This window comes from Coturnix japonica, chromosome 2 (assembly GCF_001577835.2).
Source record: "Coturnix japonica isolate 7356 chromosome 2, Coturnix japonica 2.1, whole genome shotgun sequence".
Taxonomy (NCBI): Eukaryota; Metazoa; Chordata; class Aves; order Galliformes; family Phasianidae; genus Coturnix; species Coturnix japonica.
Genome location: NC_029517.1, coordinates 77,514,612 through 77,526,799, shown reverse-complemented (window position 1 = coordinate 77,526,799; position 12,188 = coordinate 77,514,612). Strand labels below are relative to the sequence as shown.

The window sequence follows — 12,188 nt, the reverse complement described above, 5'->3', positions numbered from 1 at the left end:
AGAGGTAGGAAAAGGCAACATGAGACTGTGAATTTTCATTTAACTTGTTGCCCAGAGCTTCTGTTATTATTCCATACATAAACAGATTTCAGCCTTGCGCTCCAAAAAATTCTTCAGGAAAAACTGCATGGGCTTCCAAGATGGATAAGTGTAAGATATGACTTCAGTTCTCAGGATAGTTTGCAATTTCTAAAAACAAATTTCACTTTAAATATTCATTTTTACTGAAATAGGTTGACTTTTAAAAATAATTTAGCTCATTTTTTTCACTGAAATTTAGATTATATTAGTGAGTAGGCATCCATATTAGTTGGGGGAAATGCTATTGGCAATTCCTAAAAGCTGTTCTCCATCCCTTCAAAAAATATAGAAATTCCATTTACTAACTGGAAAATGCTTAGCTGGCTAAGACAATAAGAATGAGATTTAATTTATCAGTGCATTTCAGTGTGTGAGTGTATGACTAATTTCTGAGTCAGAATATAAATGGCATGTCATTCCCTCTGTTTCTTAGGCATCTTTGTATGGTGATGGATTACACAGCACATATAGTTCTTGCACTGTAAGTGTTACAGGTTTTTGGTTGCTTCCTTCAAAATTTTGGTTTTCTGGAGACATAAATCAATAAAAATTATGAAAATCTTCAAAACTTTTCTTTAGCCATCTGAATACAGTTGGCATTCCTCAAGAGCAAGCTCAATTCGAAGTAGTCCTGTGGTGAGCATTCCTTTGCATGTTTTGCTGAATGCTTTGGTACTAACACACAACAGCTATGAGTATTTGCACTGTGAGTCATTTTACTGATGAACACATAAGTTAGATTTTTAGTGTTTTATTAAAAACTTGCTGTTTATCAGAGATGTAAATTTTACCAAGGTGCGAGCTTCTGGCAGTGAAATAGTAATGTAAAGAAACAATAAGGAATTTCCTGTTGTAAGCATCTCTCAAATATCTGCAATGTACAGAACTGGAAAGAACTAAGTGCTGAAGTACAGTACTTTGTGGAGTTACCACCTTATGTCACACCTGGAGCCAGCACATGGAAAAAGTCTTTTGGGGGGGAAAGAGGACTAATGTCAACTTCACTGTATCGTGCGCTAAGAAGTAATCAGCTCACTTTTTCTGGTGACTGGTACTTAAAAATTAGATCAGTTAGTTCCTGCCTATTGTGTTAAAACTGTTGTTCCAAACTTCTGTGCTGCAAAATGATTTTTAGTAGCTACACCATGTTTCTGCCCCAAAAACAACTGTCTTGATTTTAATGGTGCAACTGCTCGTCTGTGATACTACCCCAGGAAAGAACGTCGGCATTTTGTGTGGGTTGAATTGAAATAGTTGTGTTTTCATTTTTCACGTTCTTAACAGTTTTAGAGAGGAAAATTTGTCAGAAACTGATCATTTTGCAGCTACAAAAGACCTCAGACTAAATTTTAAAGAGTATAGGAAAAAGTATAGGCTTTTAACTTTTTTGTATAGTGTTCCAAATCTTAGGAGTTATAGCCATCCATCTCTGAAGTCCATTGGATAGTGACTGTACAAGTCCATAGTGCTCCCTATCTGAAAATCCCTTGAAGAGAAAGATGTGGGTGTGCCTGCCAGTTTACTAGTTACGTTGCTGACTGCCTTCTAAGAGAGGATTCAGAGACAGAATTAGTGCACTGGGAAAACGTTTCTCTTAAGTTTTTTGTTGAAGCTTTTGAAGATGCATTTTATGAAGGTAGCAGTAATGAAACAAATCTTTACGTTAAGAGTAAAATCATGGTAACTTTTTAGGAGCACCTGAGCAATTCTTTTTTTTCCTTCCCACTGGCTACCATGAAGATGCATACTATTAAGTTTTACTCGCAGTCAAAGTGTGTTTTGAACCATTACTGTGCCTTCCATTTGGCTTTGTATTGAGAGAATAAATGTGTTGTTTAGTGCTTTAGGTTTTTTTAAATTTTTTTTTTTTGTTTTGTTTTGTTTTTAATATGAGCCGTATTCAGTGCTCAGCCTTCTGGCTTAACTGTTTCTCTTTAAATAAATAATAATAATAATAAAGTCCCTATTATTGGTGAGAAAAATGCTGCCTAAATAGTTGTTTTTTAAGCTTGAATAAGCAATTTATTTTACTTTAAGGTTTTATTTCTTTTTATTTTACTTTAATTAAAAGCATAGTTCCTTCATTTTCCTCACAGAACATATTTTTCATTTGTTCTGTACAAATTTCTTGGACAAACATTCAAACATTATTTTCATCTATTATAAAATATAAAAATAGAAGAATCACAATTACTTAAACACAAGGGTATGTTTTCAGTCCTTGTGATGTACAGATGATGAAATGGGGAGAACTGTGTTCTCTCTGATCTTGCCATGATGAGGTTACATGCAGTATTTATATCAAGTACAAAGATGTTCTGAGTTAATTCTTAATGGTGAAAGTTGAATGGTGGCCATGTATTTTCAAACTATTTAAAGGTTTTGTTTCTTTTCTCTAAGTACTTTTAAAACTAAACGTGTTGTTCACACTAACCCATTTAACATATGTAATGTGTTTTTTTAAAAATATTTCACTTGAATTCCTATGGCAGTTGTAGTGGTTGTAATGTGTTTCTCTCTTGCCTTTTCTGCAAATAATGTGAGCACTTTTACCCCTCACTTTTTCGACGTCTGACACCTGAGGGTGGCTTCGGGGAGGAAACCTATATTCTGTTTTAAAGATTCTTATAACTGAAGGAGTGAAAGCCCAGATTAGATTGGCTAAGAGTGTGATCCAAAGGAGAAACTGCATTTGCAGAGAAAAATATTCTGCTTCTTGACTTCAGACTGTATTTTCCTATCATTTGCAATTTTATTCTTTTTATTTTTTTTAAGGATTTATGTAGTTTGACGCTACCAATTCCAAGCCATTTTTGTGTGTCTGACTGTACTCCTTATATTACTCAAATTGCAGAAAATGAGTCAATAATAAATATTTATTGGTCTTTTAGAAAAACACCTAGCTAAACAATGATCAGAATAGTAAATTTGAAGAGAACTTAAAATTATGCATGGCTAACGTATTGATAACAGTGTGGCATGTGAGTTATTTCTATAGACACACTTTTATTTCTATAGACACACTTAACGTATCAAAAATTCAGAAAATAATAGTTTGCAGTTCTTAAAATGCAGGAATAAATTGTAACAATGAAAATGTCAGTTGCTGTTATATTGCAGAAAAAAAGTCTTATTGATTCAGTGATACAATCTTCAGTTCTCTTTCAACCTTCTTATTCTATGTTTTTTTTTTTTCTCAAGTCCTCTGATTTTTCTGATAAAAGTGAAACTGCTGCTGACTATTTCAGTCGCTCCAACCGCAGGGGAAGCATTGTTTCTGATGCAGATGATATCCAAGGTTTGAATAGTGTGAGTGTAATGCTTGTTATCATATTGTGCCAAATACAACAAACTTATTAACCATGGATTTTGTTTTTATTCTACAAAGGAGTAAATGCTATAAAAGAACTCAGAGTTCTTTTGTCAAATAAGATTGCTTGTTGAAGGATGGGGGCTAAATGCTGTGATGTGTATAAATATGTCTCTTAAGTCTATGAATTTCCTAAAAACTGTTTCATGTTGCATGTTGTTTTATTTCAAGGAGACTTTGCCTGTTGCTTGAAGCATGTAACGTCTTAATACTTCACTTTTTTTTTAATAAGTGATAAGTTTAAGCATCTCTTCAATGCAAAAATATATTTTTTTTTCTTGTGGAAGTTTATTTTATGAAGTTAGCAATACCTAGTTTTTCCTTGTGGAGTTTTGGGGTACTAATATTTGTTCTAATGACAAAAATAGACTTAAGTGTGCTCTTATTAGCACGTTCTAGTGTTCAATAATCCATTGTGAGAGATTCTAAGAATCCTTTATTAAAGCACTCATTGCCATCTGTGCTCTTGCACTGAGTCCTAGGTTAACGGAGCTTGTTACAGGAAAATTGGGGTGACAGTTTTTTCTGTGCTTTTCTTTAATCTGAGCTTCCAACACCTAGTTGCCTTTGTTTTTTTATTGCTGTTAATTATAAAAAACTTTGTCACTTAATGTTTTTATGCATAATAATGGAAAGAATACGGAATTTTCTGTTTTTAACCTTGTCTTTGTATGATCGGGACTAGCATATGCCATAGGAGGAAAGGTTGGGAGAACTGGGCTTGTCTAGTTGGGCAGAGGGAAGGTTACCTGACCTACTAGCAGCTGCCACTGCTTAATTGGGTAAAAGCCAAACACTTCTTAACTTACATCTTACAACCTCATGATACTTCTCAGGACTAGAGCCTGGGAGGATCTCCATAAGGAGATTAGTGCTGCACTCAGACAGGTTACCACAAGGTTGGAGAATCCCCATCCTCAGGAGCTGGTGAAAGTTAACCACACAGAGCCTATAAATAAAAGCTAACCTGGATTTATGTTTGCAGCAACTCTGCTTTCATTGGAAGACTGGACTAGATGACTACTAGAGATTACCCTTACGACTGCTGTTTCTGTGATTCCACATTTTGATTACTTAATAGTCATATAGTACTGCATAACTTGTATTGTAGTATTATATTTGTCTCTGTATGTGGCCAAAGGATGACAGAGAGCAATCATTTATCAGTTTTAAATCTTAGTTTTTTTTAAACTTATAGTAAAGCTCTTTTACTCAAGCTTGTTCTGCTGAGAGGAAGTGTGGAAGCTGAGACAAAGAACTGTTATTTTTCTCAGTTGTTTTTATCATTGTTGCTACATAAATTATTTGGAGTATGTAAAACTGCTTATTCTTAATGTAAATGTAGACTATAATAATGCTATGTCTTTCCAAATGATACTTAAGATCATCTGGATTTTTCATATCATTTTTACCATCATGGGGGTGACAAGTATTACCAATTAACATTTCAGCAGATCGTTGGGGGTGATAGGTTTTAATGCATAGTAAACCTGTAGAAACCCTAGAAGACAGAAAAAGATCTCATATAATAACATTTGTTTTTATTGTGATAATAGTAGATTTCCAAATCTGCTGTCACTGGGCTAAGAGCGAAATGGGTGGTTTTGGAGAAACAAGCTTTTGAAGAGATCATGCTTTTAAAAAGTATTCATCAGTGTGTTACAGTCTTCATTAAATTTCACTGCTTTGTTTCACTTAAGTGCTGAAACTATGCAAGTCTATAGTGCAAGTCTGGATTATCAAAGGTTCTGAAATAGAAAGTTGGATGGAGGTGAAGTGGGGGAGATATTTGTTTACTCAGGCTCCAATCCAAAAAAAAAAAAAAAAAATCAAAATTATTTTAATAAATCAGAGCTTTCATTTGAATTGTTCTTGTCCTTATGCAACTTCTGGTTTTACTGAAGAGTTAGAGGTAGCAAATGTATTTGCAAATAACTGGACCATTCACATTGGTGTCACTGATTCTCTGAAGTGCACTTGCATGAATCTTTGTTATGCCACCGAGTGTTGTAGTCACTACTGTGCAAATGTAAAGCAAATGGAACTTGTTTTGTTCAGTACTTTATTCTAAGTAATTACTCTTTGGAAAACTTAGTAAAAGGCTTCTGGCTTTTTTCTTTACAAGCATTCATTTATTTTGCAGTTAAGGTAAAAACTACACTTTGAGGCTGTACTTTTTCCATGCATTTTGATCTATGTTAACTTTTGATATTTCTGTTTCTTTTCACTTTTTGTTCTCAAATATTTTTCAATATGTTTGAACAGAATAGTGCTTTTTAGTAGTCCTTTGTAGCAAAAGGTGCATTTTGACCAGTTTTCCTTCTCTTTTTCAGCTGGAAGAAAAGAGTGAAAAATCACATTCAGAAATTTTTTCAAGGGTAAGAATTTTTGTATTGAATTCTTTGATTGCTGGTATTCATCCCTCAATTTAAAAACGTTGAAGTTTTTCTAAATGTAGAAATGTGTTTTCTTTGTGGAGTGTATTTTAAGACCTTTCAAAGAAATAACTGTAGACATATTTCTTCTACCAAAAATAATGCATTGCATCTTATTCCCAAAGTAAATAATGTTATTCTTTAATATTCTTCTAAGTATCTATTTCTTGTAGCATTCTTTTTTGGGTAAAACATTCACCAGGAAAAGTTGTATTTTAAGAGACTAAGAATTTAAAAACAGAGAAGTTGGGTTCCATTGGAGATTTCTGAATCCTGTGTGACAGAAAATTCTTAGTAGTGCTTTTGGCACCAACAGCCTCCTTGTGGGTATCTCCTGAACAGAAAATTGGAAATAAACTTGAAATGTTACAATAACTGATGTTTTCTGTTTCCTTCTGTTCTGCTACATCCTGTTCTTTAAGCTTCTTGTAAATCAGATGAGCATAAACAGAAACCAATGTTTAATCAAGAAGTAACAAGTGCTGGAAAACATTTGGTGGAAAATAATTCTAAGAAAAAGTGAAGAGGAGAGAAAAGTGCTTTGCGATTATGAAAGTGATTTATAAAGACTAAAGTATACCAGTATATCATACCTGATGCAATGTATTCCCTTCTTTAAGCCATCATCTCGCAATTCAATTCCTCTGAGTGGCAACTCATCTAGGAGAGGAAGTGGAGATACAAGCAGTCTATTGGATCCTGATGCCTCCCTCAGTGAATTACGGGTAAACTGCCTCATCAGAGAATTTGGATCTAGCTTAAAATTGTGTTTGTAGTTGGGAGGAATGTTTTTGTCTCTGGTTTCGTAATAGTAAGAAAATGCTATGAAGATTTAATTTTCAAGCAGGGGGAAAAGTTTATTTTTTTTAATGTTGATATTTGTTGTATTGATCAGCATTTATGTCGCTGATAGTTTATTTTAGTAGAAGAATTTGTTTATGTCACATTTGAAATAATGACATCCTGTTTGAGATCTGTTTTAATAATCATAGCTTGGATTCAGTGATGCAAACAAATTCTGAATTTCCATCTGGTTGTTGTGAATAAAATACAGTTTCTGGAAATTACTGCAGGATTTGGCATTAGAAAAAAAACGCACATAAACGTTTTGATGATCTTTCAATTACAAATGCATTACCCCATACTTCTTATGCAATGGTTCTATGTCCTGCAGGATATCTATGATCTTAAGGACCAGATACACGATGTAGAGGGGAGATACATGCAGGGACTTAAAGAACTAAAGGTATTAGGGCTTCTCCCATGCATGCATTCTGTATGGATATTTTGGGGTAATGGAGATATCACTGGTTCTACTAACTGTATAAAGCTTTACTAACAAGTTCTTAAATTTCTTTAAAGCATGTACCTAACTTAATGCACAGGGAGTGTCAGATGAAGTTATCATTAGGATAAAATATTCAGATCAGCTTTCTCATTGTACATATAAAATAATTATTTGGTTTACATTAACATTATTTTAACTTTCACATTTTAGAGAATTTTTTGTGATAAGATTTTAAGAGATTTAATGTGCTTTTTTAGTACTTTGTTAGCAAATAAATGGATATTCAGAGTAGTTGCTATATGTAGGATGGGGAAGAAAGAAGTAAGATACAGCTATGATGAATAACTTAATTATTCTTATAATTTCCACGGAGTAGTATGTTTTCATAAAGCAAAACTGAAGGTACTGCCTTTGAAATATATACATGTAGGCAGGCATGTTGCTTGCAAGAGGATATTATTTTGTTTGGATTGTTTGTAGACTGCAGTTATGAAAGATAATTATTGTTTGATTGCTGTGGTTTGCATTTCCAGTTATATCTCCTTAAATCATAGATTGATATTTTCCGTTTTGGGTTAATGAGATTTATCTGTATTTTGGCTTGCTTAAATTAATACGCTTTTGTTTTGTGAACTTAACCACAATTAACAGTTTGCAGTGAATCTAAAATACAATTGGTCGGTCTCTGTTCTGCCCTGAAGGGAAACTATAAGCAATCACTCAACTTACAATATCTTTTCCAGGATTTGTTCTCTTTCCTGCTATCTAGTCATGAGTGTCTTTGTATAAAATAAAGAGCTCTTAACATACTTGCTTCACATCCATATAGACGAAGAATCCAGTGACAGCTTCTTGCTACTACAGCATATAATGTTGGTATTTAATAGCTTCCTTTTCTTAATTAAACAATATGGCAGATAACATTCTAATAACGAACAAATATGTAATTTGAGCTGTTCAAGGTAGCAAAAATGTTGTTCTTTAGAGGTTGAGTAACTTCTACTTTAACTATTTTTGCTATTGACTATTAAACAGATTTCAAGGAGTATTAGAGTTGGTACAAAGTTGATATTTTAAAGACTTGAACTTCTTTTGCATTTTCAAGGTTTTCCTCAACAGACTTGGAGACCTGCTAGATTGTCAGATTTAGCTATGATTGTACTAACTTAGAGATTGCATAATACTTTCACAGTGGGTCTTCCTCTTACGCTTCTGCATGTTTACCAGTGTGTCAATTGTAATGACAATTCTGTCATTAATTAGCACTGTTTTTTGTATATTATCTGTTAGAGTTGTCAAAGAGCACGGGCGTACAGTAGACAGTAAGATCTTTGATCTATGATAGACTTAAGATTGAATACATTTTGTACTATTTTTAATTATTATTAAAGTAATTAAAATTATTATTATTTTTAAGTTAATTTAGAGAAATTTTTTCAGGAACCCTTCTGTTTAGTTAGGAACATACTGCCTTCTTCTCAACTGCTGCTGTTTTCTTTTGTTTAAAAAGAGCTACTATGGTACTTGTTTCTATTTCTCGTGTTTTTCCATTGGCTGGGTAACAGTGAAGGGTAGTCTCACTAACTTGCATATCTCTGTAGTTGCGCATCCTTCTAGCTACAAAAAAGTTTTCTACTTGGCTACAAATCTGGGTCAGCTCAGTAAACAGTAGTCTGACTGCTTCTGATTTAGTCAGTTGTGACATCTTCTAATGTCTCAGGTTGCCCCCATTTTGCTAGCTCTTTCTGTATTCTCCTGCAGCAGCTAGAAAAGGAATTATTTTCTTTAACATTTTTCTCTAATGCATTTTATGGAGCTCTGTCTTGATGTCTGCTTTGTTTAGTCTTATTTGCCCAGCCCTTTGGCTTTCCTGATAGAATTATTGACGGTATTTCTTTTTATTTACAGGTTATGTACAGAGTTTTATTATCTATTTCCATTCAAGCCTATTTCCACTGCTTCATTCTCAGGCATCCTACATCCTCATCCAGGTCTTTCAGAAACTCTTCCAAATCCCTATTACTTCTTGCAGAACTGGAATATTACTAAAAATGCATGCAATTCTTGCACCGTAGGGGAACATGGGGCTTTACAAAAAACAAATCATGGAATCAGTAATTGCAAAAAAATGAACTATGGTAACTTAAGCAAGAGGAGGACATAGCATGAAAATTGTATACATATGAATATTTTTCCAGTGCTAAAAGGAAAAATGTGTTTTGTCCTGCAGTTGGTTTAATCTCAAAAGCTTCTCAGGTGTTTTGATCACTTTTTATACAGAGTTAATAATTGACCGTATAGGTAGATTTTGCTGTGAGTATTCATACCTAATCCAGAACATCTGTTGCTATATCCTGAAGCCATCCTTGCACAGCCTACCACCCCAAAAGGGTAGTTTATAGCACCTAGGGATGACATGGTGGCCAGGTGATGGGTTAACGGTTGGACCATGTCCTCTTAGCAGACTCTTCTGTCTCAATATCAATTTATTCCTCTTCCACAAATGCAGATTTTTCTGCTTTAACTTGCTGATTAATTACATTTTAATTTGACCTTCTAAGTTCCAACTAAGTTTTTTTTGTTGTTGTTCTTTTGTTTTTAAGGCTGTTAGGCATCTGTTTTGCAAGCATTGCTTGCTTTTTTTCTTAGTTCTTGTTCTACTGTTCTGGAACATATGGTATAAAATAAGAGGAATGTGGATTTGTTAAAATGGGGCATGGGGTCATTTCGTTGATGTTTTCAGCTGCCTGAAAGGAGATGCAGAGAAAACAGAGCAGGTTGCATACAGAGGCAAACAGTGGTAGGGCAAGATGCAACAGACAAAAATTGTATTGTAACAAGAGGAATTCCAATCTGATTTCAAGAAAGAGTTTTCACAAGGGAGGTAGTCAAACACTAGAACAAGTTACTCAGTCAAGTTGTGCACTCTGCCATCCCTGGAGATTACTCCAAAGCAAATTGGGGAAAGCTCTAATCAGCATGATCTTGGCCCATCTTTAATTGGGAGGTTAGGCCAGATGGTATTCAGGGACCGCTGCCAACATACATTACTGTATGATTCTGCTCAAGACACTCTCAGAAATGATCAATAATAGGCATTATTTCTGGTGTTTTTGATGTTGCTTTTGTTAAATCTGTGAAATATAGAAGAATTATATCATTCATCTTGTATGATTCATATTATTTTTCTTTTCCTTCCAAATAGAATTATTCTTAGAAGTCTTGGAAAAGTTTACTGTCTCTTGATGTTTTACCAGTTGCTACAGAATTTGTCATGATTGCATAATCACATTTTAAAATCTAAGACTTGGATTATCTGAATGTGCTTATAGGTGATAAGTGGTCTTTATTTTTTCATTATTTGTTATATCTCATCCTGAATCTTAGAATCATAGAATCACTAAGGTTGGAAAAGACCTGAATGATCATCCAGTCCAACCATTCACCTATTACCAATAGCTCCCACTAAACCATGTCCCTCAACACAACATCCAACTGTTCCTTGAACACCTCCAGGGTCGGTGACTCCACCAGCTGGTCAGTCCATTCCAGTGCCTGACCACCCTTTTTGAGAAGTAATACTTCCTAATGTCCATCCTGAATCTCCCCTGCCGCAGCTTGAAACCATTCCCTCTAGTCCCATCACTAATGACACAAGAGAAGAGGCCGACCCCCAGCTCACTACAACCTCCCTTCAGGAAGTTATACAGAGCAATGAGGTCTCCCCTGAGCCTCCTCTTCTCCAGGCTAAACATTCCCAGCTCCTTCAGCCTCTCCTCATATGGCCTGTGCTCCAGACCCCTCACCAGCTTTGTTGCCCTCCTCTGAACACGTTCCAGGGCCTTGATGTCTTTCTTGCAGTGAGGGGCCCAAAACTACTCTTCTTTGCTACTTATTTTCTGTCTCCTGGATGATAACAGTACCTTTCTTAATCCTACTTATGTCCTGTTGTGTATTCTGAAGTATATCTGGACATTTCTGGAATTATTTCTTCTGGAATTTGTAATACTGTATTTCTCAGCACAGAATTCCAGAATTCAGTGTATTGGTATAGGTGTAAATTTGTGTGATCATGTTTGAAAAGAAATTATGCGCTTTAAGGATGGCTTCCTAAAAAAGAAATTTGGTTGTAAAATGGATAAATAATTACATATAATGTTATGATACCTATGCATGACTTTGTATTTCTTAGAAAATCTTATTTATTCTACTCTTTAAAAGTAGGAAGATAAAACAGTTTAAGGTGAAATAATCATAATTACTAAAAAGGTGTGTCTACCTTTAAACTTGGAATCTAGATTATAAAGCCTTTCTTATATAATGAGAATAAAGTTAAAGCTACTCTGCGAGATGTTTCTGTAGACATTTGCAGTCGTTTGTCTGAGTTTTCAGATTTCTTGCTGTGTTCCAAGGTGTTTTCCTGTGCATGCACTGAGTATGAAGTAAATAATATGATGATACTTTGTTCTTTTAAGTTAAGTTATGAATTTTGCAAAGCAGAAAATGTCAAGTGGAATACTACCTTATAATTTTCATACGTGTTATGATAATTATCTGTGTTGCTGTCTATAACATAATGTGAATAATGGAAATTGAGCTTTATATCCATAAATATGTTACAGAAATAATAGATCAGAAACAAAATTAGTCACAGAGCTTGACTGTAACAGTTAACACTTTGATTTTTATTATTAAAGCAATTAATAAAAAAAGTTAAATGTAACTATTTCTCGTACCTATAGGATTCCCTAGCTGAAGTTGAAGAGAAGTACAAGAAAGCTATGGTTTCCAATGCTCAACTAGACAATGAGAAAAACAACTTGGTATACCAAGTAGATACTCTAAAGGATGTACTTGTGGAGAAAGAAGAGCAAATAGCGGAGTTGAGCAGGGAAAATGATGAGAAGATAAAGGTACTGATTTTTCAGGTGGTTTTCTTTCCCCTCTGCCCCCAACCCTCTACAAGGATAGTTCATAGGAAGCCTCTACTTCTCAGTAAGAAGCAGTCAAAAAC

General features: G+C 34.4%; 1 protein-coding gene across 22 annotated transcripts in view; it reads left to right on the top strand.

The window, feature by feature from the left end:
- LRRFIP2 (LRR binding FLII interacting protein 2) overlaps nt 1–12,188 on the top strand; it is a 48,280-nt gene that overhangs the window by 24,468 nt on the left and 11,624 nt on the right. For 9 of the 22 annotated variants that reach the window (XM_015854969.2, XM_015854977.2, XM_015854973.2 and 6 more), the window contains 7 exons: nt 515–562; nt 661–717; nt 3,283–3,390; nt 5,785–5,829; nt 6,507–6,611; nt 7,061–7,132; nt 11,917–12,087. In XM_015854969.2, the coding sequence (XP_015710455.1) occupies nt 515–562; nt 661–717; nt 3,283–3,390; nt 5,785–5,829; nt 6,507–6,611; nt 7,061–7,132; nt 11,917–12,087 (606 nt within the window). The remainder of the gene's footprint in view (nt 1–514; nt 563–660; nt 718–3,282; nt 3,391–5,784; nt 5,830–6,506; nt 6,612–7,060; nt 7,133–11,916; nt 12,088–12,188) is intronic. The other 13 variants (XM_015854982.2, XM_015854980.2, XM_015854974.2 and 10 more) reach the window with 5 other exon arrangements.